Source organism: Sander vitreus, chromosome 3 (genome assembly GCF_031162955.1).
Source record: "Sander vitreus isolate 19-12246 chromosome 3, sanVit1, whole genome shotgun sequence".
NCBI lineage: Eukaryota > Metazoa > Chordata > Actinopteri > Perciformes > Percidae > Sander > Sander vitreus.
In genome coordinates this window covers 36,566,358-36,590,160 of record NC_135857.1, presented here as the reverse complement: position 1 = coordinate 36,590,160, position 23,803 = coordinate 36,566,358, and the positions used below count along the sequence as shown (strand labels likewise).

The following is a 23,803-nucleotide window of genomic DNA, read 5'->3' as shown; positions in this document are numbered from 1 at the left end:
AGCAACTACCTTGCCTAAAGGTAATGCCAACGCATTATTGTCTTAAACCTGCATTCTCACTACTTTCCAGCAGGGGGCGACTCCACTGGCTCCAAAATTAAGTCACTTTCTATATTAGTCTATGAAAAAAATTACCCTACTTCTCACTTGATTTATGACCTCAGTAAACGTTTTGTGAGTTTATGATTTCAATCGCTTGCGTTGTTTGCATTTCTTTAAACCAATTGGAATCGTTAAGCTCCAGACACAGTGACGATGGTTCTTTGAAATAGGCTCGGGAAGTGAAAAATGGCAGTCAGTGTTGAGCTCTATTTAGTCATTTAGCCCCCTGCTAAATACATGCGCCTAAGTCTACCACAGGCAGTGTTGAGATCTATTCAGGCTCAGCATAAAAAACCAAGTGAGGTCATTGCCCAATGGGCTGTTGACCCACAACAATGAGCATGAAGGTTTGGTTTATTGCTCCCCAAATGGCAGGCAAGGTCAGCGGCCTTAGTATGTTGAGCTAGAGCTAGAGAAGAATGTTGACCATAACAACTCAATATATAATAGTTGGACTCATCTGTATGCACAGGGCCATTTATGGAACCACATTAGGGCCTTCAGTTACACAGTCAGAGATGCCGGTATTCTCTGAACTGCCTGAATGACTGCCGTGGTGTTAGATTTTCCCCCAGAGAAAAAGTTGGTCACCTCTATGCCCCTGCACGTCATTGAAAGGAAACTTACTGCATCTGAAACTGTTACGCTTTTCTTTCTTTCGGAAGTGTAATGTTTTGTGCTATTAGACCTCTTTGTTAATCATGTTCTCCATAAGGAGCACCGTATAGGAGTATATGGCAATTCAGAGGGGTAGTTTGTACATTTTACGGCCAAATCTCAATGACCTACCCTAGAAGTCTTTCCATTAAACCAGTGACCCGATGAATATTAATGCCAAACTCAAGCCTTAAGTACGGCAGCCCACAAACCAATGGATCACGTCACGGCTGTTACGTCCACTATTATTTCAGTCTATGTGTTAGCTACAAAACTGGTTCTAAGAATATTAAATGTCACCTCTCTTAAGCTCTGGAACCAGGAGATGGCCTTTTTCCTATTCCTATTTCCTTTAATTTCCTTGAACTTGCATTTCAGTGTACAGAAGTGTGTTGGAAAATTAAGTGACTTCCACGGCTCTCCTCCGAAAAACAACCCTTGGATCCTTTTTACAAGCAGTAATATCAACCCATTTTTAAATTTTGTTGCATTGGCCCACCATTGCAAAACTATTGATGCCACTTCACTCAAAACATTATAAAATGTTATGAAATTGTAGTGACATGACTCTGTTGAGCAGAGTTAAAGGGGACACTGTAGTTGACATACACATTATATAACAGCCACCAAGACTTTCTTCACCTTTGTTATTAGGGCTGGGTTTAAGAAATTGATTTTCCAATTAAAATCGTTGTTCATTTAAGTGATACGATATTTGTTTATAAAATCCCGATATGGATCTTTTAAGAGTCTCCGTTTCAAAGCTCGTATGAAGGTATTGGTATCATATCAAACTAGACGATTTAAGGAATACATATTATGCTAAATAAAGTTCTAAAGTAAGTGGACATTAAACACATCTTTAACATTAGTTTACATTTCACCGAACACAAGACTTTTACATAAGCTACGTATTTTTGACATTTGCAGACCATACATTAAAGGGTTGAAGATTGGTTGGCAGGTCAGTATGTATAATGACAAAAAAATGCGCAACATAACAGGTAAACTGCTCATATCAAACCTGCTCTGTACTATTTCAAAGAAAGAACCAAAGAAAAAGTTGAGTACAGAAGCGAGGTGAGGTGTGCAGGTACTGACAGCTTTCTGTCTGGTCTGTTTAGAACCAGAAAAACACACTTTAAGAATCTTCATGTAGGAGTAAATTATTAAACTGAGAGGACCAAAGATTGCAAGACAAGTGTAAATGAGTCCATAAATGTTGTTCACTGTGGCGACAGAGCAGGCCAGTTTGACAACAGAGTAGTTATCACAGTAAACCTTGTTAATGATGTTCCCACACAGCTGTAAAGAGGAACTTAAAGATATTTTGACAGCAACTTCAATCAATGGGAATAACCATGTTAGAGCAATAAGCATGGTAACCTTGTTAGATGTCATATGTGTGTTATATTGCAGAGGATAACAGATAGCAATATATCTGTCATAAGACATTACGGATAAATTAATAATTTCTATAGTTCCATATGTAAACACACAATAAATCTGCAGGAAACAAAGAGAAGCAGAAACATTGTGAATGTCAGAGAGGATCTGAACCAGAAGGAATGGAAACAACCCTGTACTACCATACAGTTCATTTACAAACAGGCTGACCAGAAAAAGGTACATAGGTTCATGTAAGCTTCTGTTCATACAGATAACCACAATAAGCAAAATATTGGCACAAACTATTACAGCATAAAAACACATAATAATTGTGAAAAATAAGTATTTAAAGAGCCCAATATCAAAGTATGCACCAAAAGTGAAATATGAAACCTGTGTAGAGTTTTTCATGATCATTCGTTTTGTTCCCAAAACAATATTTCAAGTTTGCACAGGATGAACAGTTGACAATGTTACATTTTGTAGGAGGTTAGCAGAAATCAAACTAGTTTAAATGTTAAATGTACGCTTATCCTGGACTCACTGTATTAAGACACAAGCAGAATTCAGCCTGAAGACAGTAAAGACATCAATTATTACAATAACACAGATTCACCATCTTTCTTACTTAAAGTCAATATAATGTTTAGGTTAGAAATGACAGAACACAGTTCATGACATTGCATGAATCCTTACATTCATTTGCTGTGACTGAGATGAAACTCTGCATCTGCTTCCTTTAAACTCTTCAAGTCAGAGGGTGTACACATCAGCAGTCTGGTCTCATTACCACGGGACAAATCTAACTGATATCTGCATCTGCGTTTGCATTTCTTAAAACCAATCGGAATCATTAAAGACCAGACACAGTGATGATGCCTCTTCAAAATAGTGTCAGGAAGTGAAAAGTGGGCAGGCAGTGTTGAGATCTATTCAGGCTTAGCACAAAAAAACAAGTGAGGTCATTTCCCGGTTAGCTGATGACCCACAAAAATGGGCACAAAGGTTTGGTTTATGGCTCCCCAAATGGTAGGCAAGGTCAGAGGCCTTAGCATGTTGAGCTGGAGCTAAAGAACAGTGTTGACAATACCAACTAAATATACAATAGTTGGGCTCACCTGTATGCACAGGGCATTTCTTGAACCAATTTTCTGGATAGGGCCTTGAGTCACACAGAGTCAGAGATGCCTGGAAAGTGCAGGTATTCTCTCAAGGACCTGGATGACTGCCGCAGTGTTGGATTTTCCCCCAAAAAACAATTGGTCACCTCTCTGCCCATGTACTTCACTGAAAAGAAAGTGAATGAATCTAAAACTGAGGGGCTTCTGCTAATACCCTCTGTGTAAGTCACATTCTCCATATGGAACACCATATTCGAGCATAGGGCAAATCATAAGGGTAGTTGGTACCTGCACATTTTATGGCCAAAGCTCAATGACCGACTCTGGAAATCTTGTGACCGATCAGTGACCCAGGATATCTAAATGTGTAGTGAGGGGGAACTGGTAATGCCTGGAAGAAGCCAATGTGCACCAGGTCTTACACACTCACTGTGACACTCCGCTACGGTTGCTGTTTTAAACTCAGGGAACACTTTAACGTGAATTCAAACAAAACTAAATGTCTAACTGACCGAAGGGTGCCCAGAGATAGATCAATATTTTATCGTACTTCCCACATTTGCCACCAAGCCCCCAAAATGTTGTATAATGTATAGTTATTTATTCAAATTGAAAACTTTTTCTGATGGTCTTTTACTTCAATCGGCTGCAGATCACCACTCATAAATGGACTGCAACATCAAGATATTTCACAGAAACATGGTAACAACAGCGATGTTATCGATAGTTTTCATTGTGCTAAAAGAGACGTTACATTCTCAGGTCTCATTCTCAAGAGAGACCTGCATGGTGGCCACAGAGTAACTTTTTGTGGCCACAGGCTATCGTGTCATGCCGTATGTCGAACCATATTCAAAAGTTGTTGCGGTATCACAAAATCCTTTGGAGAAGGAGCTGGGATTTATTAGCTTTATTAGGTACATATGTAAGCCTACCTAAATGATAAGACTGACTGACGTGTGTCGTCGTTTCCAAAAGTCTCTGTTTGTTCCTGTCCAGACTACAAAGCAACCCAGGAGTTTTCAAACTAAAACAGGGTCAGCAGTGTTTTCAAATGTCTCCATTTTTAGGGGCTCGGAAACAGCTGACAAACAGCTGAGTCAGGTTAAGCAGTTTATTTACAGCTGCAAATATAACTCTAAATGTTTAACTTGAATCGCTGTTTATTTCATTCAAGCATGGTCTGCAGTTTTTTATTCTATTAAGGCATGAATGGGATGATTTATTCAATCTGATATGATCAAACAACTTTAGTGATAATATGTTGTCATGAGCCTTTATGTACAAACACATTATTCATCTCCACACGTGAAACATGAGGCTGACACCTTACTGGCTGTTTTATTTTGTATATCTGCAGTATATATTGTAGATTTTACATTGTTCATGTGTCTTCTGTGGACAGCAAAGGAAGAATTTCATTGATCAGTTAGTCAATCAACAGAAAACGATTTTGATAACCGAGTAATTATTTGTCAATACTAATAATAAAGTATTTTTTTTTACTATATAGGAACTTTTTTACAAAAAGCTGCAATTTAATGTGATTCACAAAAAATTACAAATATATGTTGATAGGACCATTAAAACCGACACCTGTTCTCCTTTTGGAGGTCGTTTTTACAAGCAGAAATTATGACCCATATTAACGTTTATTGGTAGGCAGCGCCGCCCTCTTGTGCCATGGTAAACATGGCGAGAGCAAAGCAGGAAGTCATGTATCTTGGTATTAAGACCATGCAGCAACTACCATGCCAAGAAGTAATGGCAATGCATTACTGCCTCACACCTGCATTCTATCTAATTTCCAGCAGGGGGTGACTCCACTGGCTTAAAAATGTATTCAGTTTCTATAGAATATAAGTCTATGAAAAAAATGACCCTGCTTCTCACTTGATTTATGACCTCAGTAAACATTTTCATAATGAGCTTATGATTTCAATCGCTTGTGTTGTTTCTTTAAACCAATTGGAATCGTTGATGGATCTTTTAAAGAGTCTCCGTTTCAAAGCTCGTATGAAGGTATTGGTATCATATCAAACTAGACGATTTAAGGAATACATATTATGCTAAATAAAGTTCTAAAGTAAGTGGACATTAAACACATCTTTAACATTAGTTTACATTTCACCGAACACAAGACTTTTACATAAGCTACGTATTTTTGACATTTGCAGACCATACATTAAAGGGTTGAAGATTGGTTGGCAGGTCAGAAAATATAATGACAAAAAAATGCGCAACATAACAGGTAAACTGCTCATATCAAACCTGCTCTGTACTATTTCAAAGAAAGAACCAAAGAAAAAGTTGAGTACAGAAGCGAGGTGAGGTGTGCAGGTACTGACAGCTTTCTGTCTGGTCTGTTTAGAACCAGAAAAACACACTTTAAGAATCTTCATGTAGGAGTAAATTATTAAACTGAGAGGACCAAAGACTATAAGACATAGGGAAATGAGTCCATAAATGTTGTTCACTGTGGCGACAGAGCAGGCAAGTTTGACAACAGAGTAGTTATCACAGTAAACCTTGTTAATGATGTTCCCACACAGCTGTAAAGAGGAACTTAAAGATATTTTGACAGCAACTTCAATCAATGGGAATAACCATGTTAGAGCAATAAGCATGGTAACCTTGTTAGATGTCATATGTGTGTTATATTGCAGAGGATAACAGATAGCAACATATCTGTCATAAGACATAATGGATAAATTAATAAATTGTATACTTCCATATGTAAACAAACAATAAATCTGCAGGAAACAAAGAGAAGCAGAAACATTGTGAATGTCAGAGATGATCTGAACCAGAAGGAATGGAAACAACCCTGTACTACCATACAGTTCATTTACAAACAGGCTGACCAGAAAAAGGTACATAGGTTCATGTAAGCTTCTGTTCATACAGATAACCACAATAAGCAAAATATTGGCACAAACTATTACAGCATAAAAACACATAATAATTGGAAAAATAAGTATTTAAAGAGCCCAATATCAAAGTATGCACCAAAAGTGAAATATGAAACCTGTGTAGAGTTTTTCATGATCATTCGTTTTGTTCCCAAAACAATATTTCAAGTTTGCACAGGATGAACAGTTGACAATGTTACATTTTGTAGGAGGTTAGCAGAAATCAAACTAGTTTAAATGTTAAATGTACGCTTATCCTGGACTCACGGTATTAACACACAAGCAGTATTCAGCCTGAAGACAGTAAAGACATCAATTATTACAATAACATAGATTCTTCAAACTCATCATTTTCCTTACTTAAAGTCAATATAATGTTTAGGTTAGAAATGACAGAACACAGTTCATGACATTGCATGAATCCTTACATTCATTTGCTGTGACTGAGATGAAACTCTGCATCTGCTTCCTTTAAACTCTTCAAGTCAGAGGGTGTACACATCAGCAGTCTGGTCTCATTACCACGGGACAAATCTAACTGATATCTGCATCTGCGTTTGCATTTCTTAAAACCAATCGGAATCATTAAAGACCAGACACAGTGATGATGCCTCTTCAAAATAGTGTCAGGAAGTGAAAAGTGGGCAGGCAGTGTTGAGATCTATTCAGGCTTAGCACAAAAAAACAAGTGAGGTCATTTCCCGGTTAGCTGATGACCCACAAAAATGGGCATAAAGGTTTGGTTTATGGCTCCCCAAATGGTAGGCAAGGTCAGAGGCCTTAGCATGTTGAGCTGGAGCTAAAGAACAGTGTTGACAATACCAACTAAATATACAATAGTTGGGCTCACCTGTATGCACAGGGCATTTCTTGAACCAATTTTCTGGATAGGGCCTTGAGTTACACAGAGTCAGAGATGCCTGGAAAGTGCAGTTTTTCTCTCAAGGACCTAGATGACTGCCGCAGTGTTGGATTTTCCCCCAAAAAACAATTGGTCACCTCTCTGCCCATGTACTTCACTGAAAAGAAAGTGAATGAATCTAAAACTGAGGGGCTTTTGCTAATACCCTCTGTGTAAGTCACATTCTCCATATGGAACAGCATATTCGAGCATAGGGCAAATCATAAGGGTAGTTGGTACATGCACATTTTATGGCCAAAGCTCAATGACCGACTCTGGAAATCTTGTGACCGATCAGTGACCCAGGATATCTAAATGTGTAGTGAGGGGGAACTGGTAATGCCTGGAAGAAGCCAATGTGCACCAGGTCTTACACACTCACTGTGACACTCCACTACGGTTGCTGTTTTAAACTCAGGGAACACTTTAACGTGAATTCAAACAAAACTAAATGTCTAACTGACCGAAGGGTGCCCAGAGATAGATCAATATTTTATCGTACTTCCCACATTTGCCACCAAGCCCCCAAAATGTTGTATAATGTATAGTTATTTATTCAAATTGAAAACTTAAGTACTTTGTAAAATATATTTTCTCGGCGGTCTTTTACTTCAGTCGGCTGCAGATAAATGGATGAATGGATTACTGCAACATCAAGATATTTCACAGAAACATGGTAAAAACAGCGATGTTATCGATAGTTTTCATTGTGCTAAAAGAGACGTTACATTCTCAGGTCTCATTCTCAAGAGAGACCTGCATGGTGGCCACAGAGTAACTTTTTGTGGCCACAGTCTATCGTGTCATGCCGTATGTCGAACCATATTCAAAAGTGGTTGCACTTTGGAGAAGGAGCTGGGATTTATTAGCTTTATTAGGTACATATGTAAGCCTACCTAAATGATAAGACTGACTGACGTGTGTCGTCGTTTCCAAAAGTCTCTGTTTGTTCCTGTCCAGACTACAAAGCAACCCAGGAGTTTTCAAACTAAAACAGGGTCAGCAGGGTTTTCAAATGTCTCCATTTTTAGGGGCTCGGAAACAGCTGACAAACAGCTGAGTCAGGTTAAGCAGTTTATTTACAGCTGCAAATATAACTCTAAATGTTTAACTTGGATCGCTGTTTATTTCATTCAAGCATGGTCTGCAGTTTTTTATTCTATTAAGGCATGAATGGGATGATTTACTTAATCTGATATGATCAAACAACTTTAGTGATAATATGTTGTCATGAGCCTTTATGTACAAACACATTATTCATCTCCACACGTGAAACATGAGGCTGACACCTTACTGGCTGTTTTATTTTGTATATCTGCAGTATATATTGTAGATTTTACATTGTTCGTGTGTCTTCTGTGGACAGCAAAGGAAGAATTTCATTGATCAGTTAGTCAATCAACAGAAAACGATTTTGATAACCGAGTAATTATTTGTCAATACTAATAATAAAGTATTTTTTTTTACTATATAGGAACTTTTTTACAAAAAGCTGCAATTTAATGTGATTCACAAAACATTACAAATATATGTTGATAGGACCATTAAAACCGACACCTGTTCTCCTTTTGGAGGTCGTTTTTACAAGCAGAAATTATGACCCATATTAACGTTTATTGGTAGGCAGCGCCGCCCTCTTGTGCCATGGTAAACATGGCGAGAGCAAAGCAGGAAGTCATGTATCTTGGTATTAAGACCATGCAGCAACTACCATGCCAAGAAGTAATGCCAATGCATTACTGCCTCACACCTGCATTCTATCTAATTTCCAGCAGGGGGTGACTCCACTGGCTTAAAAATGTATTCAGTTTCTATAGAATATAAGTCTATGAAAAAAATGACCCTGCTTCTCACTTGATTTATGACCTCAGTAAACATTTTCATAATGAGCTTATGATTTCAATCGCTTGTGTTGTTTCTTTAAACCAATTGGAATCGTTGATGGATCTTTTAAGAGTCTCCGTTTCAAAGCTCGTATGAAGGTATTGGTATCATATCAAACTAGACGATTTAAGGAATACATATTATGCTAAATAAAGTTCTAAAGTAAGTGGACATTAAACACATCTTTAACATTAGTTTACATTTCACCGAACACAAGACTTTTACATAAGCTACGTATTTTTGACATTTGCAGACCATACATTAAAGGGTTGAAGATTGGTTGGCAGGTCAGAAAATATAATGACAAAAAAATGCGCAACATAACAGGTAAACTGCTCATATCAAACCTGCTCTGTAATATTTCAAAGAAAGAACCAAAGAAAAAGTTGATCAGAGAAGCGAGGTGAGGTGTGCAGGTACTGACAGCTTTCTGTCTGGTCTGTTTAGAACCAGAAAAACACACTTTAAGGATCTTCATGTAAGTGTAAAGGATTAAACTGAGAGGACCAAAGACTACAAGACAAGTGATAATGAGTCCATAAATGTTGTTCACTGTGGCAACAGAGCAGGCAAGTTTGACAACAGAGTAGTTATCACAGTAAACCTTGTTAATGATGTTCCCACACAGCTGTAAAGAGGAACTCAAAGATATTGTGACAGCAACTTCAATCAATGGGAATAACCATGTTAGAGTAATAAGCATAGTAACCTTTTTAGATGTCATACTTGTGTTATATTGCAGAGGATAACAGATAGCAAGATATCTGTCATAAGACATGATGGATAAATTAATAATTTCTATAGTTCCATATGCAAACACACAATAAATCTGCAGGAAACAAAGAGAAGCAGAAACATTGTGAATGTCAGAGATGATCTGAACCAGAAGGAATGGAAACAACCCTGTACTACCATACAGTTCATTTACAAACAGGCTGACCAGAAAAAGGTACATAGGTTCATGTAAGCTTCTGTTCATACAGATAACCACAATCAGCAAAAGATTGGCACAAATTATTACAGCATAAAAACACAAAAAAATCAGAAATAATAAGTATTTGAAGAGCCCAATATCAAAGTATGCACCAAAAGTGAAATATGAAACCTGTGTAGAGTTTATCATGATCATTCGTTTGGTTCACAACACAATATTTCAAGTTTGCACAGGATGAACAGTTGACAATGTTACATTTTGTAGGAGGTTAGCAGAAATCAAACTAGTTTAAATGTTAAATGTACGCTCATCCTGGACTCACTGTATTAACACACAAGCAGTATTCAGCCTGAAGACAGTAAAGACATCAATTATTACAATAACATAGATTCTCCAAACTTACCATCTTTCTTACTTCAAGTCAATATAATGTTTAGGTTAGAAATGACAGAACACAGTTCATGACATTGCATGAATCCTTACATTCATTTGCTGTGACTGAGATGAAACTCTGCGTCTGCTTCCTTTAAACTCTTCAAGTCAGAGGGTGTACACATCAGCAGTCTGGCCTCATTACCACGGGACACATCTAACTGATATCTGCATCTGCGTTTGCATTTCTTAAAACCAATCGGAATCATTAAAGACCAGACACAGTGATGATGCCTCTTCAAAATAGTGTCAGGAAGTGAAAAGTGGGCAGGCAGTGTTGAGATCTATTCAGGCTTAGCACAAAAAAACAAGTGAGGTCATTTCCCGGTTAGCTGATGACCCACAAAAATGGGCATAAAGGTTTGGTTTATGCACAGGGCATTTCTTGAACCAATTTTCTGGATAGGGCCTTGAGTCACACAGAGTCAGAGATGCCTGGAAAGTGCAGGTATTCTCTCAAGGACCTGGATGACTGCCGCAGTGTTGGATTTTCCCCCAAAAAACAATTGGTCACCTCTCTGCCCATGTACTTCACTGAAAATAAAGTGAATGAATCTAAAACTGAGGGGCTTTTGCTAATACCCTCTGTGTAAGTCACATTCTCCATATGGAACACCATATTCGAGCATAGGGCAAATCATAAGGGTAGTTGGTGCATGCACATTTTATGGCCAAAGCTCAATGACCGACTCTGGAAATCTTGTGACCGATCAGTGACCCAGGATATCTAAATGTGTAGTGAGGGGGAACTGGTAATGCCTGGAAGAAGCCAATGTGCACCAGGTCTTACACACTCACTGTGACACTCCACTACGGTTGCTGTTTTAAACACAGGGAACACTTTAACGTGAATTCAAACAAAACTAAATGTCTAACTGACCGAAGGGTGCCCAGAGATAGATCAATATTTTATCGTACACATTTGCCACCAAGCCCCCAAAATGTTGTGTAATTTATAGTTATTTATTCAAATTGAAAACTTAAGTACTTTGTAAAATATATTTTCTCGGCGGTCTTTTACTTCAGTCGGCTGCAGATAAATGGATGAATGGATTACTGCAACATCAAGATATTTCACAGAAACATGGTAACAACAGCGATGTTATCGATAGTTTTCATTGTACTAAAAGAGACGTTACATTCTCAGGTCTCATTCTCAAGAGAGACCTGCATGGTGGCCACAGAGTAACTTTTTGTGGCCACAGGCTATCGTGTCATGCCGTATGTCGAAACCATATTCAAAAGTTGTTGTGGTATCACAAAATCCTTTGGAGAAGGAGCTGGGATTTATTAGCTTTATTAGGTACATATGTAAGCCTACCTAAATGATAAGACTGACTGACGTGTGTCGTCGTTTCCAAAAGTCTCTGTTTGTTCCTGTCCAGACTACAAAGCAACCCAGGAGTTTTCAAACTAAAACAGGGTCAGCAGTGTTTTCAAATGTCTCCATTTTTAGGGGCTCGGAAACAGCTGACAAACAGCTGAGTCAGGTTAAGCAGTTTATTTACAGCTGCAAATATAACTCTAAATGTTTAACTTGAATCGCTGTTTATTTCATTCAAGCATGGTCTGCAGTTTTTTATTCTATTAAGGCATGAATGGGATGATTTATTTAATCTGATATGATCAAACAACTTTAGTGATAATATGTTGTCATGAGCCTTTATGTACAAACACATTATTCATCTCCACATGTGAAACATGAGGCTGACACCTTACTGGCTGTTTTATTTTGTATATCTGCAGTATATATTGTAGATTTTACATTGTTCGTGTGTCTTCTGTGGACAGCAAAGGAAGAATTTCATTGATCAGTTAGTCAATCAACAGAAAACTATTTTGATAACCGAGTAATTACTTGTCAATACTAATAATAAAGTATTTCTTTTTACTAAATAGGAACTTTTTTACAAAAATCTGCAATTTAATGTGATTCACAAAACATTACAAATATATGTTGATAGGACCATTAAAACCGACACCTGTTCTCCTTTTAGAGGTCGTTTTTACAAGCAGAAATTATGACCCATATTAACGTTTATTGGTAGGCAGCGCCGCCCTCTTGTGCCATGGTAAACATGGCGAGAGCAAAGCAGGAAGTCATGTATCTTGGTATTAAGACCATGCAGCAACTACCATGCCAAGAAGTAATGCCAATGCATTACTGCCTCACACCTGCATTCTATCTAATTTCCAGCAGGGGGTGACTCCACTGGCTTAAAAATGTATTCAGTTTCTATAGAATATAAGTCTATGAAAAAAATGACCCTGCTTCTCACTTGATTTATGACCTCAGTAAACATTTTCATAATGAGCTTATGATTTCAATCGCTTGTGTTGTTTCTTTAAACCAATTGGAATCGTTGATGGATCTTTTAAGAGTCTCCGTTTCAAAGCTCGTATGAAGGTATTGGTATCATATCAAACTAGATGATTTAAGGAATACATATTATGCTAAATAAAGTTCTAAAGTAAGTGGACATTAAACACATCTTTAACATTAGTTTACATTTCACCGAACACAAGACTTTTACATAAGCTACGTATTTTTGACATTTGCAGACCATACATTAAAGGGTTGAAGATTGGTTGGCAGGTCAGAAAATATAATGACAAAAAAATGCGCAACATAACAGGTAAACTGCTCATATCAAACCTGCTCTGTAATATTTCAAAGAAAGAACCAAAGAAAAAGTTGATCAGAGAAGCGAGGTGAGGTGTGCAGGTACTGACAGCTTTCTGTCTGGTCTGTTTAGAACCAGAAAAACACACTTTAAGGATCTTCATGTAAGTGTAAAGGATTAAACTGAGAGGACCAAAGACTATAAGACATAGTGAAATGAGTCCATAAATGTTGTTCACTGTGGTAACAGAGCAGGCCAGTTTGACAACAGAGTAGTTATCACAGTAAACCTTGTTAATGATGTTCCCACACAGCTGTAAAGGAGCACTCAAAGATATTGTGACAGCAACTTCAATCAATGGGAATAACCATGTTAGAGTAATAAGCATAGTAACCTTTTTAGATGTCATACTTGTGTTATATTGCAGAGGATAACAGATAGCAAGATATCTGTCATAAGACATGATGGATAAATTAATAATTTCTATAGTTCCATATGCAAACACACAATAAATCTGCAGGAAACAAAGAGAAGCAGAAACATTGTGAATGTCAGAGATGATCTGAACCAGAAGGAATGGAAACAACCCTGTACTACCATACAGTTCATTTACAAACAGGCTGACCAGAAAAAGGTACATAGGTTCATGTAAGCTTCTGTTCTTACAGATAACCACAATCAGCAAAAGATTGGCACAAATTATTACAGCATAAAAACACAAAAAAATCAGGAAAAGTAAGTATTTAAAGAGCCCAATATCAAAGTATGCACCAAAAGTGAAATATGAAACCTGTGTAGAGTTTATCATGATCATTCGTTTGGTTCACAACACAATATTTCAAGTTTGCACATGATGAACAGTTGACAATGTTACATTTTGTAGGAGGTTAGCAGAAATCAAACTAGTTTAAATGTTAAATGTACGCTTATCCTGGACTCACTGTATTAACACACAAGCAGTATTCAGCCTGAAGACAGTAAAGACATCAATTATTACAATAACATAGATTCTTCAAACTTACCATTTACCTTACTTAAAGTCAATATAATGTTTAGGTTAGAAATGACAGAACACAGTTTATGACATTGCGTGAATCATCTTACATTCATTTGCTGTGACTGAGATGAAACTCTGCGTCTGCTTCCTTTAAACTCTTCAAGTCAGAGGGTGTACACATCAGCAGTCTGGCCTCATTACCACGGGACACATCTAACTGATATCTGCATCTGCGTTTGCATTTCTTAAAACCAATCGGAATCATTAAGGACCAGACACAGTGATGATGCCTCTTCAAAATAGTGTCAGGAGGTGAAAAGTGGGCAGGCAGTGTTGAGATCTATTCAGGCTTAGCACAAAAAGACAAGTGAGGTCATTTCCCGGTAAGCTGATGACCCACAAAAATGGGCATAAAGGTTTGGTTTATGGCTCCCCAAATGGTAGGCAAGGTCAGAGGCCTTAGCATGTTGAGCTGGAGCTAGAGAACATACCAACTAAATATACAATAGTTGGGCTCACCTGTATGCACAGGGCATTTCTTGAACCAATTTTCTGGATAGGGCCTTGAGTCACACAGAGTCAGAGATGCCTGGAAAGTGCAGGTATTCTCTCAAGGACCTGGATGACTGCCGCAGTGTTGGATTTTCCCCCAAAAAACAATTGGTCACCTCTCTGCCCATGTACTTCACTGAAAAGAAAGTGAATGAATCTAAAACTGAGGGGCTTTTGCTAATACCCTCTGTGTAAGTCACATTCTCCATATGGAACACCATATTCGAGCATAGGGCAAATCATAAGGGTAGTTGGTACATGCACATTTTATGGCCAAAGCTCAATGACCGACTCTGGAAATCTTGTGACCGATCAGTGACCCAGGATATCTAAATGTGTAGTGAGGGGGAACTGGTAATGCCTGGAAGAAGCCAATGTGCACCAGGTCTTACACACTCACTGTGACACTCCGCTACGGTTGCTGTTTTAAACACAGGGAACACTTTAACGTGAATTCAAACAAAACTAAATGTCTAACTGACCGAAGGGTGCCCAGAGATAGATCAATATTTTATCGTACACATTTGCCACCAAGCCCCCAACATTTTGTATAATGTATAGTTATTTATTCAAATTGAAAACTTTTTCTGATGGTCTTTTACTTCAATCAGCTGCAGATCACCACTCATAGATGGACTGCAACATCAAGATATTTCACAGAAACATGGTAACAACAGCGATGTTATCGATAGTTTTCATTGTGCTAAAAGAGACGTTACATTCTCAGGTCTCATTCTCAAGAGAGACCTGCATGGTGGCCACAGAGTAACTTTTTGTGGCCACAGGCTATCGTGTCATGCCGTATGTCGAAACCATATTCAAAAGTTGTTGCGGTATCACAAAATCCTTTGGAGAAGGAGCTGGGATTTATTAGCTTTATTAGGTACATATGTAAGCCTACCTAAATGATAAGACTGACTGACGTGTGTCGTCGTTTCCAAAAGTCTCTGTTTGTTCCTGTCCAGACTACAAAGCAACCCAGGAGTTTTCAAACTAAAACAGAGTCAGCAGTGTTTTCAAATGTCTCCATTTTTAGGGGCTCGGAAACAGCTGACAAACAGCTGAGTCAGGTTAAGCAGTTTATTTACAGCTGCAAATATAACTCTAAATGTTTAACTTGAATCGCTGTTTATTTCATTCAAGCATGGTCTGCAGTTTTTTATTCTATTAAGGCATGAATGGGATGATTTACTTAATCTGATATGATCAAACAACTTTAGTGATAATGGGCCTAATTTACTAACACTAGCGCAGTTTGCGCTGCGTCTGTTTATGCGAGTTCGGTAATAGTGCACGCTATGCTTCCACATTTTGTGTAGTATTTATCAAACCTGACACCCATCAGGCAATCAGCGCATACTCCGCCCTCCATTAGCGCCCCTCTAAAAGAGCAAACAATGGGCCCGTATGTACAGTCAGGTCCATAAATATTGGGACATCGACACAATTCTAATCTTTTTGGCTCTATACACCACCACAATGGAGTTGAAATGAAACGAACAAGATGTGCTTTAACTGCAGACTTTCAGCTTTAATTTGAGGGTATTTACATCCAAATCAGGTGAACGGTGTAGGAATTACAACAGTTTGTATATGTGCCTCCCACTTTTTAAGGGACCAAAAGTAATGGGACAGATTAACAATCATAAATCAAACTTTCACTTTTTAATACTTGGTTGCAAATCCTTTGCATTCAATTCCAGCCTGAAGTCTGGAACGCATAGACATCACCAGACGCTGGGTTTCATCCCTGGTGATGCTCTGCCAGGCCTCTACTGCAACTGTCTTCAGTTCCTGCTTGTTCTTGGGGGCATTTTCCCTTCAGTTTTGTCTTCAGCAAGTGAAATGCATGCTCAATCGGATTCAGGTCAGGTGATTGACTTGGCCATTGCATAACATTCCACTTCTTTACCTTAAAAAACTCTTTGGTTGCTTTCGCAGTATGCTTCGGGTCATTGTCCATCTGCACTGTGAAGCGCCGTCCAATGAGTTCTGAAGCATTTGGCTGAATATGAGCAGATAATATTGCCCGAAACACTTCAGAATTCATCCTGCTGCTTTTGTCAGCAGTCACATCATCAATAAATACAAGAGAACCAGTTCCATTGGCAGCCATACATGCCCACGCCATGACACTACCACCACCATACTTCACTGATGAGGTGGTATGCTTTGGATCATGAGCAGTTCCTTTCCTTCTCCATACTCTTCTCTTCCCATCACTCTGGTACAAGTTGATCTTTGTCTCATCTGTCCATAGGATGTTTTTCCAGAAATGTGAAGGCTTTTTTAGATGTTGTTTGGCAAACTCTAATCTGGCCTTCCTGTTTTAGAGGCTCACCAATGGTTTACATCTTGTAGTGAACCCTCTGTATTCACTCTGGTGAAGTCTTCTCTTGATTGTTGACTTTGACACACATACACCTACCTCCTGGAGAGTGTTCTTGATCTGGCCAACTGTTGTGAAGGGTGTTTTCTTCACCAGGGAAAGTATTCTTCGGTCATCCACCACAGTTGTTTTCCGTGGTCTTCCGGGTCTTTTGGTGTTGCTGAGCTCACCGGTGCGTTCTTTCTTTTTAAGAATGTTCCAAACAGTTGATTTGGCCACACCTAATGTTTTTGCTATCTCTCTGATGGGTTTGTTTAGATTTTTCAGCCTAATGATGGCTTGCTTCACTGATAGTGACAGCTCTTTGGATCTCATATTGAGAGTTGACAGCAACAGATTCCAAATGTAAATAGCACACTTGAAATGAACTCTGGACCTTTTATCTGCTCCTTGTAAATGGGATAATGAGGGAATAACACACACCTGGCCATGGAACAGCTGAGCAGCCAATTGTCCCATTACTTTTGGTCCCTTAGAAAGTGGGAGGCACATATACAAACTGTTGTAATTCCTACACCGTTCACCTGATTTGGATGTAAATACCCTCAAATTAAAGCTGAAAGTCTGCAGTTAAAGCACATCTTGTTCGTTTCATTTCAACTCCATTGTGGTGGTGTATAGAGCCAAAAAGATTAGAATTGTGCCGATGTCCCAATATTTATGGACCTGACTGTATCTATCATGGATCTTCCTACGGGAAAAACAAAGCGCAAGCTTAAATTTAGTGAAGAAGAAGAAATGAACATCTTAGTGCATGAAGTAACAGCAAACCTGAACATATTACAGGGCAGAACATCCACACCCTCGGAAAACAATTCAATTTGGATTGCCATAACAAATAAAATCAACTCTTCATCATCTACACGGAGAGAAGTGGAGGAGGTAAAAAAAACGGTGGCAAGACATAAAGCGCAGAACAAAAGAGAAGGTTGCGTACAACCGGGCACAATTGAGGAGAACCGGTTCAGGTCCACCAGAAATAGACACGCTAACTACTACTGAAGAGGTGGTGCAGCAAACACTCGTTGCCCAACAGGTGGAAGGTGTGGACGGCATAGATACTGCTGAGATCTCTGTAGAGAATGAAGGTATGTGTGGTTTGTTATGATACTGGTGTGTTGGCGTTGGGTAGGCTATATATGCATATGTTTAGCCTATATCATTAATATGTCAACCCAACCGATGGGGTTAAGTAATTAAAGAGTGTTATATAGTTAAATAATCGCAAAATTGCTTATCAAAAATGGAACAGACATGGAGGCGTTTTTCTTTTTTTGTGCCAAGTGTATTTGATGCTATGTTTGGAACTTGTCTTTTCACAGCGTTTGGGGAACCACTTGAACCACCTGGCCTGTCTCAGCCTCCTCTAACCTGCCTCGTCTCAGCGTCCTGCACGCAGGATAGATGATATTGATGAAATGCTGTTGACTGAGCAATGCGCCCAGACAAAGGCTCTTCAACATATATCTGGTAATGTGCAGCAGATGAACCGTGAAATGAGACGGAATAACGGGCAGGTAAAGGAACTGGTTAGTGCAATGAATGGATTGGCCAGGGCAGTAACCAGACTGTGTCGCCACCAGCAACAGACCAACGACTGCCTAAGGACCATTGCTGCAGGCATGGTCAGTGGTCTGCAGGGGACCTCTGGCATCTTATCTACACCTGCAGCATCCACATGTGCAGCCTCCACGTCTGCGCCACCTAAACCTGTGCCATCCAGCATGGCACAATCTGCGCCATGCACCCCAGTGACACCTGAGCCTCTTCCAGTCACATCTACGCCCACACGTGTTCTAAGAAAAAGACTAAGCAAACAGTCTCAGTTAAAACATTGTCAAACAAATAAAAAACACCACAAAAAGCAATTATTCCAGTCTGGCTTGATTTATTTACTCCATTTTTTATTTTCAATTTCTACCTAACCTAACGCCCAATCACCCCCCTCATCTGTATGTGTGCGTGGTTGTAGTTTTGTTGTGCTGCAGTTGTGGGGTTAATTGGAGTCATTAACCATGGCTGTTGGGGATACCCACCATCACCTACAGCAAAATATACAACATTACAGATATAGCACATTCTAAGAAAATAATGATCTGGTATTAATGCATGAGCAGTTGGATAATACTGGTATATATGGCTGGACAAATTATTTTCACAAGGGAAATTAAGGTTCACTGTAAAACCTCTCCAAACAATGCTTACCAAGTAGCCATGCCTCTCCAAAAGCCCGGTTGCTCAATCTTTGGTAGATAGCACTATGACGGAAAATGAAGCTGTCATGGACAGACCCAGGGAATTTGGCATCACATATGACTTGAACATTCATTGAGTATGTATGCTTCCTATTTCTGTAAACGTGCTCGTTGATTGAAAGTGGGAGTATAGGGATATGAGTGCAATCAATGGCTCCTATAATGTTCGGAAAGATTGCAATGTGAAAGAAATCTTCTTTGATGCGTCTTATTTTGGCGTCAGTAGTAGGGAAATGTATGTATTGACCAGTGCGCCGTAGTAATGGGTTGAGTACCTGGGTGAGTATGTGGCTGAGTGACGGCTGCGATATTCCCACAGCTGATGCAGTGACCGTTTGAAATGATCCTGATGCCAATATTTGTAATGTTGCCAGGAGTTTAACGTGTGCTGGGATGGAATGTGAACGCTGAGTGAGAGGTTCCAGGTCATCTTTGATTTCGTCCAGTAATTGAATTATTGCATCGCTGCTTAATCTGTAACGTTGGATGATTTGTTGTTCGCTTAATTTGAAAAGAGTGATTCTCGTGGCATAAATCCTGTCTGCTCGCCGTCTTGGCCTATGTCTTGGCCTATGTCTTGGCCTATGTCTTGGCCTTGCTCGGATCACTGCTGCCATTGAGGTAAATTTGAACACACAGGAAAACGCGCTCTCTGGTTTAGACCTGCTTTTAAGAGGCGGAGAATTCCCCCCGCAGAATAGCGGCGCGCTCTTACTGGCAGTCTTTGTAAATACAACGGAATATATAATTAGGCGCACTTTACGCGTATCCTCCCACCTTTTTGGGTGGAACTCCCACTTTCCCTATGACCCTCCCACGAACGCATATTGAAAGTGCAACTTGTATCTTCTCGCTCATGTGGCAGGCAATCTGCGATTTTACCCAAGTGTGCCCTGTTTGTAAATAGCCCGCATCGGTTACGTCCGTCTTTGCGACCAATTAGCGCCTGGAAACAGGTGCAAACGGCCTGATAAATCTAGCCCAATATGTTGCCATGAGCCTTTATTTACAAACACATTCATCTCCACACGTGACAAATGAGCCTCACACCTTACTGGCTGTTTTATTTTGTATATCTGCAGTATATATTGTAGATTTTACATTGTTCGTGGACAGCAAAGGAGGAATTTCGTTGTACAGGGAAATGTGTTTCCCTGCTGTGCATATGACAAAAAACTTTGAACTTGATATGCTTTTAACAGTGGATTTCACAATATGGTGTCCTATTCGTCAAACAATAATTGGAGCCCTTGTGCCATTCTGCACTTAAGAACTTGGATGCTACACAAATGACATCTGAAGTCTGCGATGGTTCAGTACATGGGGCTTATGATCACCATTAAAACAAGGCCAAGTGCTGCACTGACAGGTACCAAGTTATTTAGAATCTGTGTTCTAATGCAATTTGGATTTAAAAGATCTAAACCTATTTACACCACTGTCATCCGGAGGGTACAAGTTTTTCACCCTGACTATGTAAGGCCCCTCCATGAATCACAATGTTGTCGTTGTTGGGGGTTTGCGTGTCCATTGGACCAGTGTTGTCAGGGAAAACCGCAACTCCTCCGCAGAGCCTTTTGCATGCTGAGCTTGTGCTAGAAATGAATGTTGCCAATAACAACTACTGTAAATATACAATAGTTGGGCTTACCTGTATGCCAGTGCAGGTCACTAAAAGTATTACGGGATTTTTTTTCACTCAATACACTACATTGCATAATTATCTAGTGATAGTAAGACAATGTCAGGAATGCTTACATTTTGAAGTTATTTTCTAAAATGAGCAAACATTTCAATGCAACATATTAAAAATAATTGACATATTGAATTAATTTATGTCAACATCTTATCTCTGTGACAAGTCAACATTTTACAACAGAAGAGATTTTTTACATGTATTTCGTATTTTGGACATTTGCATTCCATACATGACAGGATTCAAAAGTGGCTGTATGATGACAAAATACAGTGACAGAATGATAAGCAGCACACTGGGTACACTGGTCATATCAAATCTACTCTGAAGTATTTCAAATAAACACCCAAAGGAAAAGTTTAGGAGTGAAGCGAGGTGAGGTGTGCAGGTACTGACAGCTTTCTGTCTCGTCTGTTTGGAACCAGAAAAACAAACGTTGAGGATTTTGATGTAAGAGAAAAGGATTGGAAGCAGAGGGACAAAAATGGAGAGAACAACACCAATCAATCCATTGATGTTATTCACTTGAATGTCAGAGCATGCCAACTTAACTATTAGGTAGTTTCTGCAAACCAAACTGTTTATGACGTTTCCACACATTGTCAAACGGATGTTTAAGGATAAAGTAATTAAGCATTTCACAAAAGAGTATAACCATATTACTACAATAAAGGTGAACACCTTGTTAGTTGTCATACGTGTGTGATATTGTAGAGGATAACAGATAGCAAGATATCTGTCATAAGACATGACGGCTAAGTTACAAAATTCAACATTTGCATATGAATACAAACAGAAAATCTGCAGGAAACAAAGAGAAGCAGAAACAGTGTGAATGTCAGAGAGGATCTGAACCAGAAGGAATGGAAACAACCCTGTACTACCATACAGTTCATTTACAAACAGGCTGACCAGAAAAAGGTACATAGGTTCATGTAAGCTTCTGTTCATACAGATAACCACAATCAGGGATGTGTTGGTAATAATAATAACAATGTATACCATTGCAGTTATCATGAAATAAAAATATCTCAAATTTCCTACATACACATAAGCTCCCAGAATGAAATATGATAAAGTTGAATTTAACATTCTTCAAGGCGAAAAAATTAATACAACTGAGCAGAAATTATAAAAACCTGACATTCACATCGCCCTTCAGTTTTTATCTGTAAATGAAACATGAACACATCACACACAGTTCAGTGTTTGTTACCTGTTGTGCTGCAGAGTGCTGCAGTCACTTCTGTCAGCTGCAGAAACATCTGCTGCTTTATAGCTTTTCAGAACAGTAGAAACCAACAAGCCAGTCCTACTTTATCACCAGGGCCCATACCATCCTATCTATGGACACATTTAGAGACCCCTCCAAGAGTCACCAACCAACAGGCCAGTCCTACTTTATCACCAGGGCCCATACCATCCTATCTATGGACACATTTAGAGACCCCTCCAAGAGTCACCAACCAACAGGCCAGTCCTACTTTATCACCAGGGCCCATACCATCCTATCCATGGACACATTTAGAGACCCCTCCAAGAGTCACCAACCAACAGGCCAGTCCTACTTTATCACCAGGGCCCATACCATCCTATCTATGGACACATTTAGAGACCCCTCCAAGAGTCACCAACCAACAGGCCAGTCCTACTTTATCATCAGAGCCCATACCATCCTATCTATGGACACATTTAGAGACCCCTCCAAGAGTCACCAACCAACAGGCCAGTCCTACTTTATCACCAGGGCCCATACCATCCTATCCATGGACACATTTAGAGACCCCTCCAAGAGTCACCAACCAACAGGCCAGTCCTACTTTATCATCAGAGCCCATACCATCCTATCCATGGACACATTTAGAGACCCCTCCAAGAGTCACCAACCCAAGGGGGCCGGTTTGCCAGGTAACAGGCAAAGATGGGGCCCAGGCGTGCTTACCTCAGACAACAAAATCTGGTTCAAGGGAGGTGCAATGTCACCTCTCTGGTAAGGAGCCAGAGTTAATGGGGGAAGTGGAACTACATTGATATAAGCCACTTTCCGACCAAGTAGTTACAGGAACGTAGGAAAAGCCCACTTCTAAGCAGTTCTACTAACTACTCTCCCCCAAAACTGGTTTTACCATTTGCATTCGCACTGGCCAAGTGGCCATAGGGACTGGTAGGAGGGGTAAGGGAGTGATGCAAGCACTGCAACGGTCTTTATAGCGTTAAAATCAGAAAACAAATACACCCAAAAAAGTATGAACTAAATCTAATGTATATAGCATATATGTCATAATTCAAACAAGTCTCCCGAAGAGAAACGTATCTCTCTCTCTCCTCCGCCTCTGCCTGCTGCACTGTGTGTGTGTGTGGCGGTGAGATAAAAGATAAAACAGGTCCTTATTACTGGGGGAGAGCAGTCAAACTAGTGTATTTAAAACAGTGAGTAAAAACCAGTTGAGGAATAACAATTTATTTAAAAAGACATAAAACAATTAAAATTCTTCTTTAAAAGAATTTAAAAACAAAAACACAACCAACTAAAATCAAGCTAAAAAAAAAATGGTACAGCAGAACAGGAGTTGGAGATTAAAATGTCCACAGGTTTCCACTGGCAACCAGCTTCTTTGTTGTTTGGCTCTTCCCCTCGGGCATAGCCTGTGAAGGAGAACTCTAAGCCAGTCAAACGTCCTTTTAAAAGTGCCACAGTTTCATATACTACTCACAACAAACACCGGTCTTAGAAGAGACTTACGCGGAAGGGAGAAGTTTTATCTTCTCCCACTGTTGCCGCTAGCGATCGGTGTTTGAGTTTTCCGATGTATTCTCTGGTCTCCTTCCGACCAGGGCCTGTTCTGTTCCCATCTGTTGTGCTCGCAGCTGCGTCTCCCTCCGTTCTCCTTCGTTGCTGTTCTGTCCTTTTTATCTAAAAAAACAGTCAATTCTCTGTCTGGCTCCCAGGTGCAAATC

At 39.4% G+C, this 23,803-nt stretch overlaps 4 protein-coding genes and 1 pseudogene across 4 annotated transcripts; all 5 read right to left on the bottom strand.

The window, feature by feature from the left end:
* Nucleotides 1–1,632: 1,632 nt before the first annotated feature.
* LOC144516006 (olfactory receptor 11A1-like) lies at nt 1,633–2,565 on the bottom strand. The gene has a single exon (XM_078247263.1). The coding sequence runs from the start codon at nt 2,563–2,565 to the stop codon at nt 1,633–1,635; it is 933 nt and encodes a 310-aa protein (XP_078103389.1).
* A 2,824-nt stretch (nt 2,566–5,389) lies between these two features.
* Nucleotides 5,390–6,321, bottom strand: LOC144516010 (olfactory receptor 2A14-like; annotated as a pseudogene).
* Nucleotides 6,322–9,162: 2,841 nt separating this feature from the next.
* LOC144516005 (olfactory receptor 11H4-like) lies at nt 9,163–10,095 on the bottom strand. The gene has a single exon (XM_078247262.1). The coding sequence runs from the start codon at nt 10,093–10,095 to the stop codon at nt 9,163–9,165; it is 933 nt and encodes a 310-aa protein (XP_078103388.1).
* Nucleotides 10,096–12,837: 2,742 nt separating this feature from the next.
* Nucleotides 12,838–13,770, bottom strand: LOC144516004 (olfactory receptor 2A12-like). The gene has a single exon (XM_078247261.1). The coding sequence runs from the start codon at nt 13,768–13,770 to the stop codon at nt 12,838–12,840; it is 933 nt and encodes a 310-aa protein (XP_078103387.1).
* Nucleotides 13,771–17,882: 4,112 nt separating this feature from the next.
* Nucleotides 17,883–21,937, bottom strand: LOC144515937 (olfactory receptor 11A1-like). Its single transcript, XM_078247135.1, has 3 exons — nt 21,043–21,937; nt 18,490–18,673; nt 17,883–17,967 (listed from the first exon to the last, which is right to left on the bottom strand). The coding sequence occupies exons 1-3, from the start codon at nt 21,935–21,937 to the stop codon at nt 17,883–17,885; spliced, it is 1,164 nt and encodes a 387-aa protein (XP_078103261.1).
* Between the last annotated feature and the right edge of the window lie 1,866 nt (nt 21,938–23,803).

Bases quoted from the DNA above. Each gene is read 5' to 3' on its own strand.
- LOC144516006 (XM_078247263.1), bottom strand. From the start codon at position 2,565: ATGATCATGAAAAACTCTACACAGGTTTCATATTTCACTTTTGGTGCA.
- LOC144516005 (XM_078247262.1), bottom strand. From the start codon at position 10,095: ATGATCATGATAAACTCTACACAGGTTTCATATTTCACTTTTGGTGCA.
- LOC144516004 (XM_078247261.1), bottom strand. From the start codon at position 13,770: ATGATCATGATAAACTCTACACAGGTTTCATATTTCACTTTTGGTGCA.
- LOC144515937 (XM_078247135.1), bottom strand. From the start codon at position 21,937: ATGTTAAATTCAACTTTATCATATTTCATTCTGGGAGCTTATGTGTAT. The intron at 18,674-21,042 runs GTAAAAAATCTC...GTGTGGGCGTAG, and splicing joins GTCCAAAATACGAAATACAT to ATGTGACTGGAAGAGGCTCA. The intron at 17,968-18,489 runs GTTGGTCTGTTG...CATTCTCTACAG, and splicing joins GCAATGGTCCTTAGGCAGTC to AGATCTCAGCAGTATCTATG.